This window comes from Mobula birostris, chromosome 30 (assembly GCF_030028105.1).
Source record: "Mobula birostris isolate sMobBir1 chromosome 30, sMobBir1.hap1, whole genome shotgun sequence".
Lineage (NCBI taxonomy): Eukaryota > Metazoa > Chordata > Chondrichthyes > Myliobatiformes > Myliobatidae > Mobula > Mobula birostris.
Window position 1 is genome coordinate 32,341,896 of NC_092399.1, and position 26,066 is coordinate 32,367,961.

Genomic DNA, 26,066 nt, shown 5'->3' on the forward strand with positions numbered 1-26,066 from the left:
TGTCAGCAAACTTGAATATGGCATCGGAGCAGTTCTTAGCCTCACAGTCATAAATATAAAGCAGTTAGAGCAGCCTTGATGTGCACCTGTGCTGGTGGAGGAGATATTGCTGCCAATCTGAACTGACTGGGGTCTTCAAGCTAGGAAATCGAGGATCTAGTTGCACAAAGAGGTGCTGAGGTCTAGGCCTTGAAGTCTCAGCCCGAAGCGTTAACTGTTTACTCTTTTCCATACTTGTTGCCTGGCCTGCTGAGTTCCTCCAGCAGTTCGGTGTGTGTTGCTTTGGATCTGCAGCAGGTTTTCTCATGTTTTTGAAGCTTATTGATTACTTTTTAAGGGGATGATAGTGTCGAATGCTGAGCTGTAGTCAATGAAGAGCATCCTGATGCATGCAACTTCACTGTCCAGATGTTCCGGGGTTGAGTGAAGAGACCTGACGTGATGGGTAGGCAAATTGGGGTGGATCCATATTGCTTCTCAGGAAAGGGTGGATATGTTTCCATCACCAACCTCTCAAAACACTTCATCACACTGGATGCAAGTGCTATGGGACGATAGTCATTGAGCGGGTTACCATGTTCTTTTCAGGCACCGGTATAATTGAAAAGCCTGCCTGAAGTAGTCAAAGTGAGTGGTTAAAGATATCAGTGAACACTCCAGCCAGTTGATCAGCACACGTCTTTAGTACTTGGCCAGGTACCCCATCTGGGCTGGATGCTTTCAGTAGATTCACCCCCCCCCACCGGATCAGCAGTCTAGTCCATCCCATATATCGAGAAGCTCTTGGATCTGATCATCGAACCCAACGTGTCTTGAGTTATCCATGTCTCCGTGAAACAGAGAATGCAGCATACTTGCCCCGAGGTCCTCAATCTTGTTCTCCAGCAACAGTGTATTTGCTAACAAGATACTGCGTAGAGGAAGTGTCATACCTTGGTGCTCTAGTCTGGCTTGGGGTCCTCCGCTCCTCCCCTTCTTACAGCCAAGGCGGTGTATCTTCGTCCGCTAAGATGTGCCATACCTGTGTATTTGAGAGTTAAGCTGACCAAGTCCTTCAGAAGATTGTGAAATTGTTAGTTCGTTAAGACAGTTCAAAAGTTCATCACTTAAAGGGAAGTTACAGGCTGCAGGCTGCAGACTGCATTGAAGGTAGATCAGAAGTACATTTAGAAATTTTGTAAGCTGCCTGCAAAGCATCACTGTTTTTCACCAGTATCAGCTTGGTGGTCTTGGTTCTCTCCAACCAGTCACACCAGTAACCATTCAGCAAACAGGTCCTACAAACTGAAACTGCTCTCTGTTGAATTGTACATGATCCTCCACAACCTTTGAAGTGTGCTAGACACTCAACCAAGCTGTTCAAGTCAAAAAGAAACATCAATCCCAACCTGCAAAGAATTCACATCTGATACGCTGCATTTCCTTCCAATATATGGAAGGAATCATAACAATGAGGCATATCATGTTTCCTGGTTTCACATAAAAGGAGAGTTTTTGTAACCAGAAGCTGGTAAATGATCCCAATGCTGATAATTATTCTCATATTTCTTAAGATCTCCCCATCACTGATCACTACTTAGTCTAGGAAATGGTCGACTTACAGCCCTGAATTGGCTCAGAAGATTCCAGGTCCCCACTCATGCCCATCTGACACTGAAGGCCACATGCCTTAAATGCCCCTTTTCTTCCCATTAGTTTCCATGCACTTCACCCCCTCCCCACCCCGAGACAGTGCCACTGAGATCATGCGTTCAGCACGTGTGGACGCGTCGTTAGAATTTCGGCTCGTTAACGACAGTGGGCAGAAGCCTCAATGAGAGACCCAGCAGCATTTGTGGGCCAAATGCTTGAGCCCATATACAGATTAGACACAGCCACACTCATCTGACGTTGCTTAAGCAATCCCAGTGCATGCACATGATGGGTGAACAAAGAGCCATAAATGTGAAGTTGGATAAATGTGAAGTTGTCCACTTTGGTGGCAAAAATAGGAAAACAGATTATTATCTGAATGGTGGCCAATTAGGAAAAGGGGAGGTGCAACGAGACCTGGGTGTCATTATACACCAGTCATTGAAAGTGGGCATGCAGGTACAGCAGGCGGTGAAAAAGGGGAATGGTATGCTGGCATTTATAGTGAGAGGATTCGAGTACAGGAGCAGGGAGGTACTACTGCAGTTGTACAAGGCCTTGGTGAGACCACACCTGGAGTATTGTGTGCAGTTTTGGTCCCCTAATCTGAGGAAAGACATCCTTGCCATAGAGGGAGTACAAAGAAGGTTCACCAGATTGATTCCTGGGATGGCAGGACTTTCATATGAAGAATGACTGGATGAACTGGGCTTGTACTCGTTGGAACTTAGAAGATTGAGGGGGATCTGATTGAAACGTATAAGATCCTAAAGGGATTGGACAGGCTAGATGCAGGAAGATTGTTCCCGATGTTGGGGAAGTCCAGAACGAGGGGCCACAGTTTGAGGATAGAGGGGAAGCCTTTTAGGACCGAGATTAGGAAAAACTTCTTCACACAGAGAGTGGTGAATCTGTGGAATTCTCTGCCACAGGAAACAGTTGAGGCCAGTTCATTGGCTATATTTAAGAGGGAGTTAGATATGGCCCTTGTGGCTACGGGGGTCAGGGGGTATGGAGGGAAGGCTGGGGCGGGGTTCTGAGTTGGATGATCAGCCATGATCATAATAAATGGCGGTGCAGGCTCGAAGGACCAAATGGCCTACTCCTGCACCTATTTTCTATGTTTCTTCTGTGCTGCCTACGTTTACATTCTGCTGGATACCAGATGAGCACCACGCACTCCCAACGCAGAAGATCAGCTAAAGAGCAAATCCTGTGCTGTGTGACCCCTATAAACCAATGACAATATCCGTCCCACACTCAGGCTGCTGAAGCGCCCAGCACCCATTCAGAGTATCAAGTGAGGCTCACACTGGGTTACTGCGCCCAGCTTTTCATTTCCCCATTGGTGTTCTATCCCCAAACCAATACACCTGTTAATGCGGATGAAACCTACAACGAACACTCGTACTCATCTTGGGTAGTTGTCAAACACACGTACCATGTTTTTCTGGCAAACGATGTCCTGCAAATAAAACAGGAAAAGAAAAAGCATTAAGAATATCCAGAAAGACGTAAAGACTGCAGATGCTGTCATCGGCAACAAACAAAAGGAGCTGCTGATATTTCAGGTCGGGACTTCTCACTCTGACACAAAATGTTGACCATCCATTTCCCTCCACGGCTGCTACCTGACCCGTTGAGTTCCACCAGCAGTTCCTTTTTTTTTGCATTAAAAACTTAATCTAGACAGAACTTCAAAGTACAAGATGGGAAGGGCATCAGAGTTATTTGCTCAGTCACAGCCACAGGAAAGGTATCTACACTTCCCCCGATCATGAAGAGCAGCAGTAAATGAGCTTGTGGAAGCCGGGCTCTGCTGATGCCAAGTGATGACCTCGTCTCCTTCAGAGTTTGCCATTCCACGTTCCTCCTCCATCAGTCTCACAATGGGTAACTGATGTAGGGTCTTAAAGCACTACAGCACAGAAACAGGCCAGTCCATACCAAACTGTTTATCTGCTTCGTTCCATCGTAGCCCTCATAGCCATATCCATGTCCCTGTCCAAATTTCTCTTAGATGTTAAAATCAAAGCTGCATCCACCACTTCTGCTGGCGGCTCATTGCACACTCTCACAACCCTCTGAGTGGAAAAGTTTTCCCTCAGGTTCCCCTTAAATATTTCACCTTTCACTCTTAACCTGTGACCTCTAGTTCTAGTCTCACTCAACCTCAGCCGAAAAAGCCTCTCTATACCCCTTAAATTTTTGTATATCTCTATCAAATCTCCCCTCATTCTTCAGGGAATAATACCCTAACCTAATCAACCTTTCCCTATATCTCAGGTTCTTGTAAGTTTTGTCAACACCCTTTCAAGCGTACTGGTATCTCTCTTGTAGGTAGGTGAGTAGAACTGCACATCATACTCCAAATTTGGCCTTAACAAGATCTTGTACAACTTCAACGTAACACCCCGAATGTGGACGACAAATTGGTGCCAAAGTCATCAGAGAGATCGCGGAAACCATGGATGGGGATTACTGTGATAGCAATACAGTGGATCCACCCAGCATGCAAGCCACTCTGGGAATGGCCTTCGGGCCAAACACCAACAGGGCCATCATCCTTCACTGTGCCACACGGCTTTCAGATGAGCCCCGGAGGAGCGGAGGCACGTTGCACAACAGGTTGGTTTAGAACAACGGAGGAAATGCCAGAGATACTCAGCAGGTCGGACAGCATCTGCGCAGAGGGAAAACACATTCTCTCAGGGGCCACATGGTTTTTACATCCCCAAACACGCGCAGATTAGTAGGTTACATTCAGGTTGGTTTAGAACAACGGAGGAAATGCCGGAGATACTCAGCAGGTCGGACAGCATCTGCGCAGAGGGCAAACACATTCTCTCAGGGGCCGCATGGTTTTTACATCCCCAAACACGCGCAGATTAGTAGGTTACATTCAGCGTGCAGAGATTGGGGGGTGGGGGGAATGCGGAGACAATAAAATGGTATCAATGTATAAATGGGCATTGACAATGAGCCAAAAGGCCCATTCCTATTTGGATGAAACTGCTTCCTGTCAGCTTACATTGGGTACTCAGGTCTCATACAGGGGCATGGGTGTCATTCAGATCCCATGGCACTGTTGAAGATGGTCAGATGACCTGGCCGTTGCTTAGCCCTCAGCATCGTAAAAAATAACTAAAAGTCAGTTATATAATAGTCGGTTAAGCTAACAGAAGTACTAAATTCCAACTCCTGCCATCATCGACAAGATTCGTCAGCCATTGCTGTGCAAAGACTGGCTGCCACATTTATCTCATTACAGTTATGATTAAATTTCAGATATTAGTTACTTGGCTGTTAGAAATTTTTTGGGACTTCATGAGATCATTGTGAACTGATACATAATGAACTCTTATGTTTATGTGGAAAATAAGCGCCATTTTTACAATTGAAGAATTGGAGGCTGGAATTGGAACATTTCAGTAGCACTTGCAGGTTGGAGATTGTAAGACCTTTATGCTGTGGACTCTGACCATTAACAGAGGGGTCTGTGGGAACCCCTGCTGTAAGAAAATCTTAAGGCTAATCTGATCAAGTTGTACTGATTGGTATGTATCAAACAGTTATGTGAATGGAAATAGTGAATTCCAATAACTGCAGATTGTCTGTCTATGTGGAAATGCAGAATAACAGACAATGCTGCTGTCTTAGTTTGGGCTGGAAATGCAGACAAGGTCCTTACACAAGGTCACCATTCAGAAAAATGTTTTCATTTGCTCGGGTACATCAATAGATCAGAGCGCTTGAAAAGGTGTTTTTTCAGTTTCTACAGGTGGGGAATATGAGCTAGCCACCCAAAAGGCAAATGAAAGTTTGGTTTCTGGGCAGATACCTGGGAAAAGAGGAAGGCGAGAGGGAGAGATTCTTCCTTCAATTGAAGAGTTGAGTTGTGGGGCGAAAGGGGATGGGGTTGGGAACAGGCAGTGGGTGTGATTGAGCTAACGTTTGATGGGAGGGACTCGCCCATCCCCCTAAGCACTGTAATAGCCAGGCATCCCGGGACAGAACCAGAACCAAGACAAGTGACAACAAGAAAAAAGTGGAGAGTCAGGAAGCAAGGCAGGGACCAGTGTGAAGTGTCAGGTATCAGCAAGGTGAAATCAAAATGACAAAGAAGCGAAGTCACTTGGTCCAAGTGTAGAGGTGCGGGGGGGGGGGGGGGATTTCTGCTCCGTCATCCGCCTGTCTGATCCGACACTTACAATTGTCACTTCTCAATAAGCCACTTCTTATTTCTCAAGCCTTTGGGTTAACGGTGTCCACGAGGGAAGTAATAAATCTTCAGCTGCGGGGGGCGGGGGGGAATGGAAATCCTGCTGAAGAAGGGGATTGGCCAACGACTGGAGCTCTGAAGGGAGACTGCACCTTATTTTTGGGGGTGGCATCGTGGTAAGCGTACACTAATGACCCGGGTTCAACTTCCACCACTGTCGGTAAGGAGTTGGTGCTTTCTCCCCCATGACCACGTTTGGTTCCTATGAGTGCTTCAGTTTTCCTTGCGCAGTCCAAAGGCCAATTGGTAAATTAATTGGTCGCGTGGGTGTAACTGGGAGGCTAGGGTTCACTGGGAAGGAGGGCCTGATGCCTTGCTGTATCTCTGAGAAAAATAGGAAAAACACACACAGTCTCAACACAGCAGCAGGTTTTGACCAGGTGAGGGTGGAAATTGGACTGGACTGATTCGTACAAGAGTCAGTAGGAGACGATCAATGATATTGACAGCGGGACGGCATCTCAGGCAGATCAGTGGACCAACATACATAAAAAAATCAGACAATCTGAAGGTGGGGCTATTCAGAAAGCGATGGCATCTCTGTACACAGCACCAACCAACTCTGACCTTAGACTGTAAAAGGTTTGATTCATGATGGAAAATTAGGTCTGGCCCTTTCTTTGAATTTGCTAATCAAAGAGCACATGGAGAGAATCACATTCAGTGCATAAAACACGTTCTCAGTCTGGTTGGCAGGATGTTAAAGCGGCTTGTCCATCCCCTCCCTCTTTCTGTTCCCTCAGCGTTCACCCTCCGCAGCCTCGGGTTGAAGGTGGAGGCCGAGCCCTTTGACAATAGAAAGGGCTTGGTATTGTGAAGCTCCCCCTGGCCGGTTCAGGGGGCAGCCGAATGCAGGTCCGCACTTGGAACCGCTCAGCCTCGGAACGGTGGGGAGGGAGGGGCTTGCCGCAGGGCATCAAAAGCAGGAGAGGAGAGGAAGCAGAATGAGGGAACGTGTACGTTCCAATTTGGGGCTGGCGCCACACCTCACAACGCAAGCGATCACCCGCCAGGGTTCCGTCACGCCACAGTCTGTAAGGAGATTGTACGTTCTCCCCGTGACTACGTGGGTTTCCTCCAGGTGCTCCAGCTTCCTCCCACATTCCAAAGATGGAAATTCAAGCAACACACACAAAATGCTGGTGGAACGCAGCAGGCCAGACAGCATCCATAGGAAGAAGCACAGTTGACGTTTCAGGCAGAGACCCTTTGCCTGTCCTGACGAAGGGTCTCGGCCCGAAACGTCGACTGTGCTTCTTTCTATGGATGCTGTCTGGCCTGCTGCGTTCCACCAGCATTTTGTGTGTGTTGGAGAAGTACAACCTTGGGTGCAAAGGGGATCTGATCTTATTGCTTCAGACTCACCTACCCAAAGGAGCCAGCATCAAGGAGGTAATTTTATATGTAGTTTACCATCTGGAATGAAAGGGCCTTCCATTAATTATCAGTAACAATTATTCTCTCAACAAAGGCTGACTCATCCCACTGTGGAGAACGTTAACACCATTCGTGCCCATGTGTCCCTTGGTCCCAGGGAAGGAAACTACAGAAACACTCAGCAGGTCAGTCTGCATTTGTGGGGAGGGGCACAAAGTTAATGTTTCAGGCTGAAGACTGTGCATAAGGAATATAGCGATCTCACGTCCTAGTGTACAGCTGAAAGGTGGCGGTGAGAGAGAACAAAAGTGCCTTCACGGGTCTGTGGAGTTACCTGCAGCGACTGCAGCGTTGTCAGGTTGCTATCGCAGCAAAGGATCACGTTGTTGGTCATGCTGAAACTCTCTCGCACACCAAGGTGATAGAAGAATGACGAGTGGCAGTACGGATCGGTCATCTCCACCACCGCCACATCTGTGAACGACAGCACCGTTAACTGGAGCACCTCTGAAACCAGGTCAGCTGTACAGGCACGAGCGTTGGGGTTGGGATTTATACCCATTGAAGTGTTGATTCTTACACAGCTCTCATGACTATAAATCTCGTTAGGTACATGGACAGGAGGGATAGAGGTGGTCATGGTCCGGCTGCAGGTCGATGGGACTGGACAGATTAATAGTTCGGCATGGGCTCGATGGGCCAAAAGGCCTGTTTCTGTGCTGAGGTGTTCTGTGTCTCTATGATCCTTATTTTGCTCCCTTCCCCAGCTCTCTTTATTAATTTACTGGAGTAACCTAGCTCACCTCTCTACCTGCCCTTTCCAATCCGTCCCCATGGCACCAGACCAGGGCCAGTCAGCCGGACAAGAAAAGGCTCGATAGATTGGACATTCTCCGTTGGCTTCCACTTCTGGTCTCACGGTGACAGGGAGGAGAGGGACAATTTTACACAAGGTGAAATGAATGTTTTAATAAATCGATAGACGGTCAATCATTCAGAAATCACTCATTTTCTTTCTTACATTATGCAACAAAGCAGAGTGCAGCACAAGAACATCACCCTCAAACCCTCATGCAAGCCACACTTACTACCAAGAACGAGTGACACATGGAAGCACGAGCTACTGTATGTCACCAAGAGGCACTGGATCAGAATCAGATTTATCGTCACTGTCTTACACGATGAGAAATCTGCGCTCGCTCCAGGACAGATTCTACGACACGCTAACAGCCGGGAAATCAAAGCTGCTTGCCCTTCCCATGCTGACCCTTCCATGAGCCAACACACTTGTTAATTGGATGGTATACTGTATGCAAGCAGTGTATAGTCAGGATAGGTCGATATTATCATACAATTCAGCATTGGAAGCTATGTTAGTTAGCTTCACCTCTTTGCAATCAGGAGACCATACGACATCCTGTAGGACTTGCCCCATCGAGTCTGCTCCGCCATTTTATCCCTCTCAACCATATCCTCCTGCCTTCTCCTGGTAACCTTTGACACCCTGACTAACAAAGAACCTACCAATCTCTGCTTTAAATGTACCCAATGGCTTTACTTCCACAGCCACCCGTGGCAATGAATTCCACAGATTCACCAACCTCTGGCTAAAGAAACTCCTTCCCATCTCTGCTCTAGATGGACGTCCCTCTATTCTGAGGCTGTGCCCTCTGGTCCTAGACTGGTCTAGGCCTTTGAATATTCAATTGCTTTCAATGAGATCCCTCCCTCGTTCTTCTAAACTCCTGTGAGTACAGACTCAGAGCCATCAATCCATCCACATATGTTAACCCTTTAATTCCCAGAATCATTCTCGTGAACCTCCACAGAACCTGCTCCAGTATCAGCACCTCCTTTCTTAGATTCCTTTCAGAGATAAGGGGCCCCAAACCTGCTCACAGTACTCCACGTGCAGTCTGGACAATGCCGTATAAAGCTTCAGCCTCACATCCTTGCACTTATATCCTAGTCCTCTCGAAATGAATGCTAACATTGCATTTGCCTTCCTTGCCACCAACCCAACCTGCAAGTTAACCTTTAGGGAATCTCGCACAAGGACTCCCAAGTCCCTTCACAAACAAGAGAACATCTGCAGATGCTGGAAATCCAAGCAACACACACCAAATGCAGGAGGAACTCAACAGGCTGGGCAGTGTCTAGGAAAAGCACCCTGCCGAAGGGTTTTGGCCCGAAATGTTGACTGTACTCTTTTCCTAGATGCTACCTGGCCTGCAGAGTTGCTCCAGCATTTGGTGTGTGTTGATCCCAAGTCTCTTTGCACCTCTGATTTGTGAAATTTCTTCCTGTGGTGTATTTACTATTTGAGTAATATAATAAATATATTGTTTAATTAAACATTCTTTGTGCTTTACATAATTCATTATGGGTTACATGTAAAAGTGTGGGCACGTGGCCAAGTGGTTAAGGCATTCGACTAGAGACCTGAAGGTCGTGAGTTCGAGCCCCAGCCGAGACAGCGTGTGGTGTCCTTGAGCAAGGCACTTAATCACACATTGCTCTGTGATGACACTGGTGCCAAGCTGTATCGGCCCTTGCCCTTCCCTTGGACAACATTGGTGTTGTGAAGAGGACAGACTTGCAGCATCGGTAACTGGCGGTCTTCCATACAACTTTGCCAAGGCCTGCGCCCTGGAGAGTGAAGACTTTCCAGGCACAGATCCATGGTCTCGCAAAACTAACGGATGCCTTAAACTTAAACATGTAAAAGTATGCAAGTTACACCACATGTTACAAAACATAACACTTCCCATTTAAAAAGTGCTCTGCACCTTTATTCCTCCCACAAAAGTGCAGGATAATACACTTCCATCCACTATATTCCATCTGCTACTTCTTTGTGCATTCTCCAAATCTGTCAAAGTCCTTCTTCTGACTTCCTGCTTCCTCAAAACTACCTGCCCCTCCACGTAAATTTGCATCATCTGAAAACTTGGTCACAAAGCCATCAATTCCATCATCCAGGTCATTAACATACGATCTGAAAAGAAACAGCCCCGATACCAAACCCTGTAGAACACCACTCGCCAACTGCAGCCAACCAGAACAGGCCCCTTTTATTCCCATTGTTTGCCTCTGTCCAGGCTTGTATCTTTCCTGTAATACTCTTATTTTGAGGCTCTTTCCTGTAATACTCTAATCTGAGGCTCTTATCTTGTTAAGCAGCCTCGTGTGTGGCTTCTTGTCAAGGCCCTTCTGAAAAGCTAGGTAAACAATATCTACCAGCTCTCTTTTGTCTATTCTGCCTGTTATTTCCTCAAATAATTCCAACAGATATGTCAGGCAAGATATTGCCTTAAGGAAACCATGCCTACTTTATCATGCACCTCCAAGTACCCCGAAACTTCATCCTTAATAATGGAATCCAACATCTTCCCCATCACTGAAGCCAGGCTATTAACTTCCTTCTGTCTCCCTCCCTTCTTAAAGAATGGAGTGACAATTGTCATTTTCCAATCCTTTGGAAGCATTCCAGAATCTAGTGATCCCTGAAAGATTAGTGCCTCCACAATCTATTCAGCTACTTCTTTCAGCAACCCGAGGTGTAGTCCACCTGGTCTCGGTGACTTAGCTACCTTCAGAACTTCCAGCTTCCGAAGCATCTTCTCATTAATAATAGCAACTCCACTTACTCTGGCACTCTTGAATTTAAGGCATATTGCTAGTATCTTCCACAGTGAAGACTAAAGCAAAATACATATTAAGTCCCTCCACCATTTCTTTGTCTCCATTACTACCTCTCCAGCGTCATTTTCCAGCGGTCCAATATTCACTCTCAACTCTCTTTTACAGTACTCTTTATGTATCTGAAATAACTTTTGGTATCCTCTTTGATATTATTGGCTAGTTTACCTTCATTTCTTTCCTTTCCTTTTGGTTTTTTTAGTTGTCTTCTATTAGTTTCTAAAAAAGTTTCCCAATCCTCTAACTTCCACTAATTTTTGCTATATTATATGTCCTCTCTTTTGCTTTCATGCTATCTTTGACTTCCCTTGTCAACCACAGTTGCCTCATTCTCCCCTTTTCTTCTTAGTGATACATCTATCCTGCATCTTCCAAATTGTCCTCAGAAACTCCTGCCAGTGCTATCCCTCTGTCACCCCCGATAACGTTCCCCTTCCAATCAACTTTGGCTAGCTCCTCTCTCACACCTCTGTAATTCCATTTACTCCTCAGTAATATTGATGCAACTGGCTTCACCTTCTCCCTTTCAAACTGCAGAGTGAATTAAGATCACAGCGTCCTATGGGTTCCTTTACCTTAAGCTCCCCCAATCAAATCTGGTTCATTACCCAATCAAGAATCGCCTTTCCCCTAATGGGCTCAACCACAAGCTGCTCTAAAAAAACATTCTACAAATCCCTTTTCTTGGGCTCCATCACCACCTGATTTTCCCCAGTCTATCTGCATACAGAAATCCCCCATGACTGTTTTAATATTGCGCTTATTATACGCCTTTTCTATTTCCCCTTGAAATTTATATCCTACACCCTGGCCACTGTTTGGGGGCCTGTACATTTCTCTCCACAGGAGTTAACTCTAGTTTCTTTACTCTACCCAACAGGATTCTACATTGTCTGATCCTATGTCACTTCTTTCTAAGGATTTGAATTCATTTTTTACTAACAGAGCTACTCCACTGCCTCTGCCTACCTGCCATTTCAATACAAGGTGTCTCGTTAGATGTTATAAGCTTCCTTCAGCCGTGACTCAGTGATACCCACAGCACAACACCTGCCAATCTCTAACTACACTACAAGATCATCTACTTTATTCAGTGTACTGCAGATAATATTTCATGGTTCTTGGCCACAAAAATAGCTGTTTCTATTTCATAATTAATGCAGTTATCCTAGCACAGCTCAGTAAGTCCTCCACATCATTTCCTACCACATATATGCTGTTTTTAGTACAAGGTTACACAATTCTGTCAAATAATGGCATGTTCGGCCAGAAGAGGAAGGCAGCATTGACTCTAACGTTGTTTGATAGCAACACACACAAAATGCTGGAGGAACTCAGCAGGCCAGGCAGCATCTATGGAAAAAAGTACAGTCGATGTTTCAGGCTGAGCCCCTTTGGCAGGACTGGAGAAAAAAAGGTGAGGGGTAGATTTAAAAGGTGGGGGCAGGGGAAGGGAAGCACAAGGTGATATGCAAAACCAGAAGGGGGAGGGGTGAAGTTAAGAGCTGGGAGATTGATTGGTGGAAGATATACAGGGCTGGAGAAGGGAGAGTCCGATAGGAGAGGACAGAAGGCCCTGGAAGGGAGGAGGAGCTCCAGAAGGAGGCGATGGGCAGGTGAGGAGATAAGGTGAGAAAGGGAAACGGGGATGGGGAATGGTGAAGTGGAGGGGGGAGGGGCCATTACTGGAGGTTTGAGAAGTCAGTGTTCATGCCATCAGGTTGGAGGCTATTCAACGGAATACAAGGTGTTGTTCTTCCAACCTGAGTGTGGCCTCATCTCAACAGTAGAGGCGGCCATGGACTGACATATCAGAATGGGAATGGGAAGTGGAATTAAAATAGGTGGTTACAGGGAGATTCCACTTCTTCATTTAGTCTTACTTCTCTATCGGTCCCCAATTTACCTTTTAACACCCTCTATATACAATTACCATTCAAAAGTCAGTATTGAATCTCAAACCACATCCGGTGGTGCTGGAAAGTTTGTGAACCCTGAAGAATTTTCTCCATTTCTGCATAAGTATGACCAAAAATGTGATCAGATCTTCACGCAAGTCCTAAAACTAGATAAAGAGAATCCAATTAAATAAATAACATAAAAACATGATACTCGTTCATTTAGTTATTGAGAAAAATGATCCAATATTACATGTATTTGTTGGAAAAAGTATGTGTACATCTGAGGTAATGCCTTCTACAAAAGCTATTTGGAGTCAGGTGTTCCACTCAATGAGACGAGATTGGAGATGTGGGTTGTTGAGGTGCCCTGCCCTACAAGAAGGACAAAGTCAGGTTACAGACAGAGCCAGCTCTTCTCATGAAAGGTCTCTTTATGTGCACCATGCCTTGATCAAAACAACTCTCAGAGGACCTTAGAAGAATAATTGTAGAGATGCATGAAGCTGGAAAAGGTACAAAAGCATTTCTAAGGACCCGAGTGTTCGTCAGTCCACAGTGAGAGAAACTGTCTACACATTCAGTATTGTTGCTACTCTCCCTAGGAGTGGTTGTCCTGCAAAGACCACACAAAGAGCACAATGTGCGATGCTGAAGAAGGTGTAAAAAAAAACCCAAGGGAAACAGCAGAAGACCTGCAGAAACCTCTGGAATTGCAACTGTCCTTAGGAGTAGGTGTCCTGCAAAGATCACACCAAGAGCAATGCTGAAGGAGGTGATAAAGAACCGAAGGGCAGCAGTAAAAGACCTGCAGAAATCTCTTGAATTGCAGAAGTTTCTGTTCATGTGCCCACTATACGAAAAAACATTGAACACAAATGGTGTTCATGGAAGGACACCACAGAGGAAACCACTGCTCTCCAAAAAAAAACACACATTGCTGCACGTCTCAAGTTTGCAAAAGACCACATGGATGTTCCACAACGCTTTGCAACAATATTCTGTGGACAAATGAGGCAAATGCTGAACTTTTTTTTGGCAGAAATGCACATTGCTATGTTTGGAGGGAAAGGGACCCTGCACATCAACACCAAAACCTCATCCCAACTGTGAAGCACGGTGGAAGGAGCATCATGGTTTGGGGCTGCTTTGCTGCCTCAGAGCCTCGACAGCTTGCAATCATTGAGGGAACAATGAATTCAAAATTGTATCAAGACATTTTACAAGAGAATGTCACAGTAGCAGTCCATCACCTGAAGCTTAATAGAAGTTGAATATTTGCAACAAGACAATGATCCAAAAAAACAAGAGTAAATCAACAGAATGGTTTAAAAAGAAGAAAATCTGTGTTTTGGAATGTCTGAGTCAAAGTCTATAGGAGTTTAATCCTATAGAAATGTTGTGGAAGGACCTGAAGCAGGCAGTTCATGCAAGGAAACTCACCAACCTCACAGAGTTAAAGCAGCTTTGTAAGGAGGAATGGCCTAAAATTCCTCCAAGCCGATGTGCAGGACAGATCAGCAGTTACCAGAAACGTTTGGTCGAAGTTATTGCTATACAAGGGGCTCACACCAGTCACTGAAAGCAAAGGTTCACATACTTTTTCCAACAAATACATGTAATATTGGATCATTTTCCTCAATAAATAAATGAACAAGTATAAGATTTTTGTGTTATTTATTTAATTGTGTTTTCTTTATCTAGTTTTAGTTTGTGAAGATCTGATCACTTTTAAGTCATATTTATGCAGAAACAGGAGATAATTCTACAGGGCTCACAGACTATCTAGCACCACTGCATATTCCACAGTGACACCTGGTTATTAACACTTACTATCGATGTTCTCACAACATGTAGCGAGCATTTAGATAAGTGCTTGAACCCCCAGTGCACAGAAGGCCATGGGTAGGTGGGATTGGTACAGATAAATGTACAGTAACAGTCAGTATGGATGCGATGGGCCAAAAGGCCTGTTTCTATGTTGTACAACTCTGTGATTATGACTCTAAAAGATGGATTCAGGAAGAATAGTTAATTGGCTAAAATCAAATTCTCATCTCCTTTCCTGTGTCTTTGCCAATTATCTTGAGATCTCTTGTATTACTCAATAAAATGATTCTTCTAATTCTCATTAACTTCTGTGGGCCGGATCAATCAACATCGCTTGAAATAAAAATCTGGCAATTTATCATTGGTTTTGCAACACAAGTACACCATGTGTCTCCTGCGACAATAATAACTGTGCAGAATCACTCAAGCGTTTGGAAAGCACTGATCCATTCTGAAACCCCAACTGTTGCATAAATACAAGTCCTGTCTTCTTTCTGCAGGACAGCAGAAATGAAAAATGATAGGTTGAAATGAGAACTTGGTTGTGATCATTTTATAACTTTTGATAGTAAAGGCAGCAGCATTCCTGCCTTACCAAGGCCAGGAATAGGCTTCTGATGAATTTTCCATCATAGAGATTGTTGGAATGCTGGAATGAAATAGAAGCCATAAAAAACTTGGAAAGAATGTCCAATGCCTAATGACTTGTAAAATATGGAATCTAACAGTACTTTCAAGAGGAATAAGAATGCATTTAAGATGCATTAAATGAATGCACAACATTTCAAATGCCTTTTTTTAATAAAATATTAGCTTTTTTTGTTGCACGTACTTCAAAACTTCGAAACGTAGAGTGAAATGCTTCATCTGCGTTGTTTGTGCTGGGGGCAGCCTGCAAATGCCAGCTTGTCCTCAGCACAACGTAGCATACCAACAGCTCACTAACCCCAAAGTGTACATCGCTGGAACGAGGGAGGAAACCCACGCGGTCACAGGGGGAGTGTGCAATCTCCTTACAGACAGCAGTGGGTATTGAAGCCCAGTCTGTGCCCAGGAGGGAGGAGAAGATGGCAGCGCAATGCAGCGCACCCAGCTCTCCGGTGAAATGACATCGTATTTGTAAGTAGGACGCCGTGCACAATTCTGATTTGATGGAGACAGTTGTGAGAAGGCACAGAGGAACATCCGGAGAAATTTCTGAAATGCCCGGTTCGCTGCCGCTGCTACTGTGCGATCAAGAACCTCCGGAGGGAAGGCCTCAAGATCCCCAGCTTTGCTTGCTGCTGGCGACCGAGGCTGGGGTCGAAGCGTTCAGCAGAGGTGGTACTCGGTACTCGGTGTCAGAGGGCTGATCGGAGGCTCGAAGTTTTCGGACAACTCAGAGTCGGACTGTGGTCGGGCATGGCAGGGAGAGTTTTCTTCCTTCTCCCGTCTGCGTGAGATGTGGGACCTTCGAGAGACTTTGAACTTTTTTACTGTGCTCATGGCCTGTTCTTCATCAAGTTATAGTATTGTTGCACTGTTGTAACTATATGTTATGATTATTTGGGTTTTGTTAGTTTTTCAGTCTTGGTCTGTCCTGTGTTTCTGTGATATCACACCAGAGGAATACTGTATTATTTCTTAATGCATGCATTACTAAATGACAATAAAAGAGGACTGCGTGTCCTCATAATCTAATCTAATCTATAAAGCGATGTGCTAACCACCACCCTACCATGCCACATTCTACACAGTGCTTTGTAGCAACGTTATGCTGTAACCTCAATGATCTTAGTATCGGTAAAAGTCAACCAGCACAAGTGGATCAAACAGTCTCCTCGATAGACAAATCTGTGCCTGGCAGCATGAATATGCTGGTGGAACTTGCAGGGTCAGACACACCCACATATGGTTTACATGGACAACTGCACAGTTCCCTCACCTACTGAGTTCCTCCAGCATCTTGTGAGTTGCTTCAGATTCCAGTGTTTGCACCCTCTCTGTCTCCACTGGGCCAAGCAATACTTTCCAAAACTGGAATTAATGAGAACAAGAAAAAAACTGTTCTCAGAAAGTTTGAAGCAATGGTGCTTTTTTTTTCCCCACACAGCACAAGAGAAGGAAATTCCCGCTGTCTCTCCAACACACTCAGTGAAAATAAATCACATCACAGGAGACCCAAGAGCCTGCCACAGAATTAACAACCGGAGCAAGAACTCTGTTCAGTCAGTGAAGTCACCCGGCCCCAGCAAGCAAACAAATCATAAACACAAGAGGTTCTGCAGATACTGGAAGTCCAGGGCAACGCACATAAAATGCTGGAGCAACTCAGCAAGTCAAGCAGCATCTGATGGGGAGCTGTGGAGGGTCTACGTTGTCGAGCACCTTTGTCTGCGGCAGGCAAGCCACGAATTCCACTCCCCATGTCGGTTCATAGCCTCCCCTGCTGTCACGATGAGGCCATTCTCATATTGGAGCAGCCACACGTCATATTCCATCTGGGCAGCCCCCATCCTGAGAGCGTGAACATCGATCTCTTCCAGTAATTTCTCCCCTTCCCCTTCTTGCTTTTTCCATTCCCTGTTCCAGCTTCTTTCTTACCTCTTCTCGTCTCCTTACCTGTCTCTCACCTCCCTGTGAAGGCCTTCCTCCTACCCTTTCTCCCAAGGTCCATCCTCCTCCGATCAGATTTCTTCTGCTTCAGCCCTTTAACCTTTCACCTGTCACCTCCCAGCACCTCTCACTTTATTCCCCCACCCACCTTCCCCCTCACCTGGTTTCACCTATCACCTGCCAGCTTGTACTCCTTCCTCTCCTCCACCTCCTTATCCTGGCTTCTTCCTCTTTCCTTTCCAGTCCTGATGAAGGGCCTCAACCACTGCTCCCTCTGATTTCAACACTGCCCCTGCACACCCGCGTAACTGGAACGCTCCTGCGCACATCGTCTTTGCTGCCTTGCGGCTGTACTTGGATGCTGCTAGAAAAAAGTTTATGAAATGCGAAAGGTTTTCTTTGTGGTACTGTAATTCATTGTACACTTCAACTAATAAATAAATTCACAGGTATGTGATATTTCAATTTCATTCTAAATATTCATAGCATACATATTACAAAACAAAATGTTTAAAGTGCCGGCTGTGTAAAAATTTCCTGCTCAGAGCGATGGCTGGTCCTCACGGCTGTAAAAGAAAATTAAAGGGAACGTTGGTCTCAACTGTAGAAGTCAACTGTTTATTCCTCTCCAGAGATGCTGCCTGGTCAGCTGAGTTCCTCCAGCATTTTGTGTCTGTTACTACGCATACAAATCCTGGTAGCAGTAGGCACCAGGCTCCAAGTTAAACAAGCAAATTCATTAGCAGAGCTGTTGATTTACAAGCGTATCAAGCCACTGCAGTAAGGTAAAGTGGGACACCTCCCTCTCTGACAAACCAGCAAAGCCACACACATTAGAAAGCTGAATGCAACTCGATAATCATTGCAGCAGAGCTAGTTAATAAATTCAAAGGGCAGCAGGCACGTACTGTACACATATTTCAACCCTATCTGCACCATAGGTGTGAACTGCCTTTCTTCATTGTCTCCACTTGTCGATTTCAGGGAGCATTATTGATACATACTTTATCAGGTACGCCTATACACTAATGAAAGTATCTATTCAGCCAATGATGTGGCAACAACTCAGTGCATAAAAGCATGTTGAAGTGCTCAAGACATTCAGTTGTTGTTCAGACCAAACATCAGAATGGGGAAGAAATGTGATCTCAGTGACTCTGATTGCTGGTGCCAGACAGGGTGGTTTGAGTATCTCAAAAACTGCTGAGCTCCAGGGATTTTCAGGCAACAATCTCTAATTTACAGAGAATGAAGTGAAATATTTTTTTTTAAATCCAGCGCGCAGGCAGTTCTGTTGGCGAAAACGTCTTATTAATGAGAGAGGTCAGAGGAGAATGGCCATGCTGGTTCAAGCTCAAAAGAAACTCAAATAACCACACAATACAACAGTGGTGTGCAGAACAGCATCTCTGAATGCACAGCACGTTTAACATCGATGGACTACAGCAACAGAAGACCAGAAAAGTATACTCAGTGGCCACTTTATTAGGTACAGGGGTACAGGCACTTAATGGCTGCAATATACTATAAAACAAGTAGCTTTCAAGGCCATTCAAACAATTGCCTTTACAGTACTACTAGCTTACTCAATTCGATGAAACCGATGAGCTGCAAAGCCAAGTCCTTGTATGCTAAGGAGACCCAGAGGCTTGACGTAGGCTTGGAGGACTGTCTGTGTGTATGGGAGGCTTGTTTTGCTGTTGATGTTTTGTTGTTTGTTGCTTTGTCAAGCATTGCGGGCATGCTATGTTGGCACCATGATGTGTAGCGACACTGACAGGCTGCCCCAGCACTGTATGGTTTGATGTGCATATGATAACCTGAATCTGATCTAAACTGAACACAATACTCCAAACGCACCTTCATTAGATTGTTGTACAACTACAACATAACCTCCCAACTTCTACTCTCAGTGATGAAGGCCACCATGCCTTCTTTAGTCTCCTTCCCCACCCTGTCTACCTGTGATGCCACTTTCGGAAAAAGATGTGCTCCATGTCTGGGCCCCTCCGTTCTGCTCTGTTCCCCAGGGCTCTACCATTCCCTGTGAAAGACATCCTGGTTTGACTTCCGGGGGTCCCTTTTGTTCTCAGAAGTTTTTAAGAATATCAAGATGAATTTCCTCATCTCAACAATGGTGTTTGAACATCCACAGTGGTGTCTTGTCAATTAAGAAGAGCCCCATTGTACATATCATCATCATCATTATCAGGTGCCGTGCCCAGATTGAGCTTTGACTGCCATGGCCCACGCTCTCCTGTTTCGGGTCAAGTAGATCCTCCTGACGCTGTTGTTGTGTGATACATTTTGTGAGTTTGACCATGGTTTTCTTAGCAAAGAGATTCTAGGAAACCTAGTATCTAGCAACGGTGGTTTGCTATTGCCTACCGTTGGGCGAACTGAAGAAATCACTATTTCTCTTCCCAAATGTTCATCCGCCTGTACTATAGCTGTTGTCATTTGAGGTCGTAGCTCATCCGCCTTCTCCGTCATGAGTTCAGTTACTGAACCTGCCGGATCTGCCGTTGGCCTTCGCTCGTATCCTGAGCAGGAACCCTTGCAGGTGCTACCGTTCCGGGTCAGAGCGGCCCTGGGAGCAATGAATGACTAAGGGGTAACTCCACTTTCCCCAAAGCTCTGAAAGTCCCCAATCAGAGCCTCATCACCGGTTGCAGTTTAGAGTCATACCCAGGAAGAGTTGTAAATATACACTTCTATTTGAATGTGCCAAAAATATGTAAGTGAACTTTACAATTGTAATGATTGAGATTGAATTTAATCTCCTGTTATTGCCTTTGTACCTGAGGGATAGAAAAACAAAGCTAAAGATTATAGATAATAATCAGCTTTATTTGTCACATAGAGTGAAATTGCTCATTTTGCATCAACTCAAATCAGCAAGGGTTGTGCTTGCCAACCCACAAGTGCCACCACGCTTCCAGTGCCAGCGTAGCACGCCCACAACTCATTAACCCTGGCTCTACATCGTTTTGGAATGTGGATAGGAACCAGAAAGTCGCGAGCAGAGCATACCAACTCTCTATAGGCAGCAGTGGGAATCGAACCTCGATCTTATACATGGCTGCTGTAAAGCATTACACTAACTACTATGCTACTGTACTGCCCAACAAGTATTTTGAGTTTGGGGAGAATCCTTCACCAGGTCTCCACCGTGTGTCTGCCTGTGCCGTACAAAGGCTTGTTAAACCTATAGTTCTGAGCTCTACCTTCAAAGCCATCAGTCACCATGGCAACTCCACCCCACCTTCACCCCATTAGAGAGATTCCTATGTGTTTCACTACGCTCTCAGCAAATGAAAATAAACAGAATCTTTTCCGATTCTGCTGAAATATGTTTGACTGGTTATGTTAATTTTGTTTCTCTCTCCACAGATGTTGCCTGACCTGTTGAGTGTTTCCAGAATTTTCCGACTTTCAACATCTACAGTTTATTTTTTTTAACATTTTCACTGCCCTTCCAGCTCTTCAATTAATTATCATTTCTACGCCTTGGATCACATTGGTAAATCCTATTCTCTCTGTAATATAACAAATAATCAGCCAGTCATCAGAAAACTTCTTGAAAATTACACCCGTTTCTGATGTCTTTTAAGAAAAGTAAAACATAGCACATCTGATTGAGTTTGAGCTCAACATACAGTCAGTTGTTTGTCAAAGCATGAAATACTGTAGGTCACCATGTCAGGATCAGACAGCACCATGTTCACACTTACCGTTACGTCCATCTACACAAACCCCAACTACCCGATTAGCACCCTATGCCCTGTCTGTGAAAGCGTCTGTATAAATGCCTCTTCAACATTTAATTGCATCTGATTCCACCACCGCCTCTGGCTTCAGACATCAGCCAGGTCTCGGTAAATGTGCTGAAAGGGGAGAGTCCTGGTTAAGATCAGTCACCCAGATAGCAAATAATGTTGTTAAGTAAATCTACCCAATTACAATTTGTGTTCTTAAGGTTTCCTGAGCAGCAGGCTAGTACAACCCTGTTTTACACAACATCCCATAATCTACTGTGAGCAAAGCAATTAATCAAAAACAAAAAGGAAGTCCTTTATAAATAATCCATCCATCAACAGCAATATTGGACTTTGCAACCTTTAAATCGATTTCTTGGAGCTAATCATCGTACCTTAATGAACTACTGGTTCAAAGATACATACAGTTCCATTGTATGTTGTCTCACTCTTTCACTGTCACTAAAGAGAAGTTACAAAGCCTGTATCCAGAAACTTTGAAACCAGCCTGGCTGAAGGAAGGAAACCCTGGCATTGCATCTCTGCAAACCAATCCTTGGTTATGGAAACACTTCCACACCAGTAAAAGTGTGTGAAAGGTCGGCTGTACTCCAGGGCTGAGTACGACAGACCTTGTACATTTAACAAGCTCATGCACCATCACTGAGCAGGGGCACAAAGAGAGCCTACAGATCTGGATCACATCAGGCAGAAGCTCAGCATGATGCAGAAGATCTTATATCTTCTCCTGTAATCAATCAGGCAACGCAGACGCAACTCTTGTCTCTTCATCCTGCTCTGCCACTGGCTGTCAACCCCAGATTGCCATCTCAACATCCACCCTGCCAACACCCTCAGAATGTTATACTGTTGCCTTCCCTCTCACCTTTCTAAACTCCCCCGGATACAAGCTCAGTTTGTACAATCTTTCTGCATAAAGCAATCCTCCATCTCTTGAGATTAGTCTCTGAACCCATTCCAATGCATTGACAATGAGAAGACCAATACAGTGCACAGTACTCGAGATGTCATCTCACTAATATGCTATAAAACTGAAGCAAAACCTTCCTACTTTTGTGCTTCATTTCACTAGCTATTATTTGCAACAATAACCCTTGTGGGCACGTGGCCAAGTGGTTAAGGCGTTCGACTAGCAACCTGAAGGTAGTGAGTTCGAGCCCCAGCCAAGGCAGCATGTTGTGTCCTTGAGCAAGGCACTTAACCACACAGCACTCTGTGACGACACTGGTGCCAAGCTGTATCGGCCCTTGCCCTTCCTTTAGACAACATCGGTGTCTTGGAGAGGGGAGACTTGCAGCATGGGCAACTGCCGGTCTTCCATACAACCTTGCCCAGGCCTGCGCCCTGGAGAGTGAAGACTTTCCAGGTGCAGATCCGTGGTCTCGCAGACTAATGGATGCCTTTAAAATTTTTAACCCTTGATACATAACTGGTACATCGGGTGGCAACCTTGCTGTTTCTTTAGCGTTTGTCTGTTTTACAGGCCCAAGTTGCTAGCTCGACGCTCTACCCAGCACAGATGGAAACTGTGCAAGGAGCCTGCCACGTTTGAACCCAGGGCCACTCACTCCGAAGTCCAATGCTGATGCCACTACACCACCGACCGGCTAGTACTCTATTGAAGGCCTTCTGGAAACTCTATACATTCACTAGTTGTACATTATTTTTATTTATTCAGAGCTACAGAAGGGTAACAGGTCCTTCTGGCCCAACGAACCCGAGCTGCCCATGTGACCAATTAGCCTGGTAACCCGTACGTCTTTGAAATGTGGGAGGAAATGGGAGCACCCAGAGGAAACCCAGGTGGTCATGAGGAGAAAGTACAAACTCTTTCCAGACAGAGGCAGGACAGAATCTAGTTTGCTGGTGCTGTAACAGTTACGCAACCATGCTGCACCAACATATTACCTGCAGCACATCACTTCTCCAGAGAATTTCTTCCGAAGGAGGCCAACGTAATTCGAAGACATTGAGAGACAGTAACGTGACAGTGAGAGTAGGAATGCGATGAGGTGGAGGATAAATGCGTGGCTGAGGGATTGGAGCCGGGGGCAGAGATTCAGGTTTTTGGATCATTGGGACCTCTTTTGGCACAGGCGTGACCTGTACAATAAGGACGGGTTACACTTGAATCCTAGGGGGACCAATATCCTGGCAGGGAGATTAGCGAGGGCTACTGAGGTGACTTTAAACTAGAATGGTTGGGGGGTGGGAATCAAATTAAAGAGGCTAGGCGTGAGGAGGTTAGTTCACTACAGGGGGATGGGAACCAGTGCAGAGAGACAGAGGGGTGTAAAGTGAGGGTAGAAGCAAAAAGTACTAAGGAGAAAAGTAAAAGTGGTAGGCCGACAAATCCAGGGCAAGCATTAAAAAGGGCCACTTTTCAACATAATTGTATAAGGGCTAAGAGAGTTGTAAAAGAGCGCCTGAAGGCTTTGTGTGTCAATGCAAGGAGCATTCGTAATAAGGTGGATGAATTGAAAGTGCAGATTGTTATTAATGATTATGATATAGTTGGGATCACAGAGACATGGCTCCAGGGTGACCAAGGATGGGAGCTCAACGTTCAGGGATATTCAATATTCAGGAGGGATAGACATGAAGGAAGGGGAGGTGGGGTGGTGTTGCCGGTTAAAGAAGAGATTAACACAATAGAAAGGAAGGACATAAGCCGGGAAGATGTGGAATCGATATGGGTAGAGCTGCGTAACACTAAGGGGCAGAAGACGCTGGTGGGAGTTGTGTACAGGCTACCTAACAGTAGTAGTGAGGTCGGAGATGGTATTAAACAGGAAATTAGAAATGTGTGCAATAAAGGAACAGCAGTTATAATGGGTGACTTCAATCTACATGTAGATTGGGTGAACCAAATTGGTAAAGGTGCTGAGGAAGAGGATTTCTTGGAATGTATGCGGGATGGTTTTTTGAACCAACATGTCGAGGAACCAACTAGAGAGCAGGCTATTCTGGATTGGGTTTTGAGCAATGAGGAAGGGTTAATTAGCAATCTTGTCGTGAGAGGCCCCTTGGGTAACAGTGACCATAATATGGTGGAATTCTTCATTAAGATGGAGAGTGACAGAGTTAATTCAGAAACAAAGGTTCTGAACTTAAAGAGGGGTAACTTTGAGGGTATGAGACGTGAATTAGCTAAGGTAGACTGGCAAATGACACTTAAAGGATTGACGGTGGATATGCAATGGCAAGCATTTAAAGATTGCATGGATGAACTACAACAATTGTTCATCCCAGTTGGGCAAAAGAATAAATCAAGGAAGGTAGTGCACCCGTGGCTGACAAGAGAAATTAGGGATAGTATCAATTCCAAAGAAGAAGCATACAAATTAGCCAGAGAAAGTGGCTCACCTGAAGACTGGGAGAAATTCAGAGTTCAGCAGAGGAGGACTTAATTAGGAAGGGGAAAAAAGATTATGAGAGAAAACTGGCAGGGAACTCATAAAAACTGACTGTAAAAGCTTTTATAGATATGTAAAAAGGAAAAGACTGGTAAAGACAAATGTAGGTCCCCTGCAGACAGAAACAGGTGAATTGATTATGGGGAGCAAGGACATGGCAGACCAATTGAATAATTACTTTGGTTCTGTCTTCACTAAGGAGGACATAAATAATCTTCCGGAAATAGTAGGGGACAGAGGGTCCAGTGAGATGGAGGAACTGAGCGAAATACATGTTAGTAGGGAAGTGGTGTTAGGTAAATTGAAGGGATTGAAGGCAGATAAATCCCCAGGGCCAGATGGTCTGCATCCTAGAGTGCTTAAGGAAGTAGCCCAAGAAATAGTGGATGCATTAGTGATAATTTTTCAAAACTCGTTAGATTCTGGACTAGTTCCTGAGGATTGGAGGGTGGCTAATGTAACCCCACTTTTTAAAAAAGGAGGGAGAGAGAAACCGGGGAATCATAGACCGGTTAGCCTAACGTCGGTGGTGGGGAAACTGCTGGAGTCAGTTATCAAAGATGTGATAACAGCACATTTGGAAAGCGGTGAAATCATCAGACAAAGTCAAAGATTTGTGAAAGGAAAATCATGTCTGACGAATCTCATAGAATTTTTTGAGGATGTAACTAGTAGAGTGGATAGGGGAGAACCAGTGGATGTGGTATATTTGGATTTTCAAAAGGCTTTTGACAAGGTCCCACACAGGAGATTAGTGTGCAAACTTAAAGCACACAGTATTGGGGGTAAGGTATTGATGTGGATGGAGAATTGGTTAGCAGACAGGAAGCAAAGAGTGGGAATAAATGGGACCTTTTCAGAATGGCAGGCGGTGACTAGTGGGGTACCGCAAGGCTCAGTGCTGGGACCCCAGTTGTTTACAATATATATTAATGACTTGGATGAGGGAATTAAATGCAGCATCTCCAAGTTTGCGGATGACACGAAGCTGGGTGGCAGTGTTAGCTGTGAAGAGGATGCTGAGAGAATGCAGAGTGACTTGGATAGGTTGGGTGAGTGGGCAAATTCATGGCAGATGCAATTTAATGTGGATAAATGTGAAGTTATCCACTTTGGTGGCAAAAATAGGAAAACAGATTATTATCTGAATGGTGGCCGATTAGGAAAAGGGGAGGTGCAACGAGACCTGGGTGTCATTATACACCAGTCATTGAAAGTGGGCATGCAGGTACAGCAGGCGGTGAAAAAGGCAAATGGGATGCTGGCATTTATAGCGAGAGGATTCGAGTACAGGAGCAGGGAGGTACTACTGCAGTTGTACAAGGCCTTGGTGAGACCACACCTGGAGTATTGTGTGCAGTTTTGGTCCCCTAATCTGAGGAAAGACATCCTTGCCATAGAGGGAGTACAAAGAAGGTTCACCAGATTGATTCCTGGGATGGCAGGACTTTCATATGAAGAAAGACTGGATGAACTGGGCTTGTACTCGTTGGAATTTAGAAGATTGAGGGGGATCGGATTGAAACGTATAAAATCCTAAAGGGATTGGACAGGC

At 45.1% G+C, this 26,066-nt stretch overlaps 1 protein-coding gene across 5 annotated transcripts in view; it reads right to left on the reverse strand.

Annotated features, from left to right (window-relative positions):
- Window positions 1–26,066, reverse strand: part of LOC140190530 (mitogen-activated protein kinase kinase kinase 5) — a 194,952-nt gene that overhangs the window by 157,317 nt on the left and 11,569 nt on the right. For 3 of the 5 annotated variants that reach the window (XR_011883627.1, XM_072247180.1, XM_072247183.1), the window contains exons 2-3: window positions 7,626–7,765; window positions 3,074–3,097 (exon numbers count right to left, since the gene is read on the reverse strand). Coding sequence is in view for 4 of the 5 variants with exons in the window: in XM_072247180.1 (XP_072103281.1) it covers window positions 3,074–3,097; window positions 7,626–7,765 (164 nt within the window). In the remaining variant the exon portion in view is untranslated. The remainder of the gene's footprint in view (window positions 1–3,073; window positions 3,098–7,625; window positions 7,766–26,066) is intronic. The other 2 variants (XM_072247181.1, XM_072247184.1) reach the window with 2 other exon arrangements.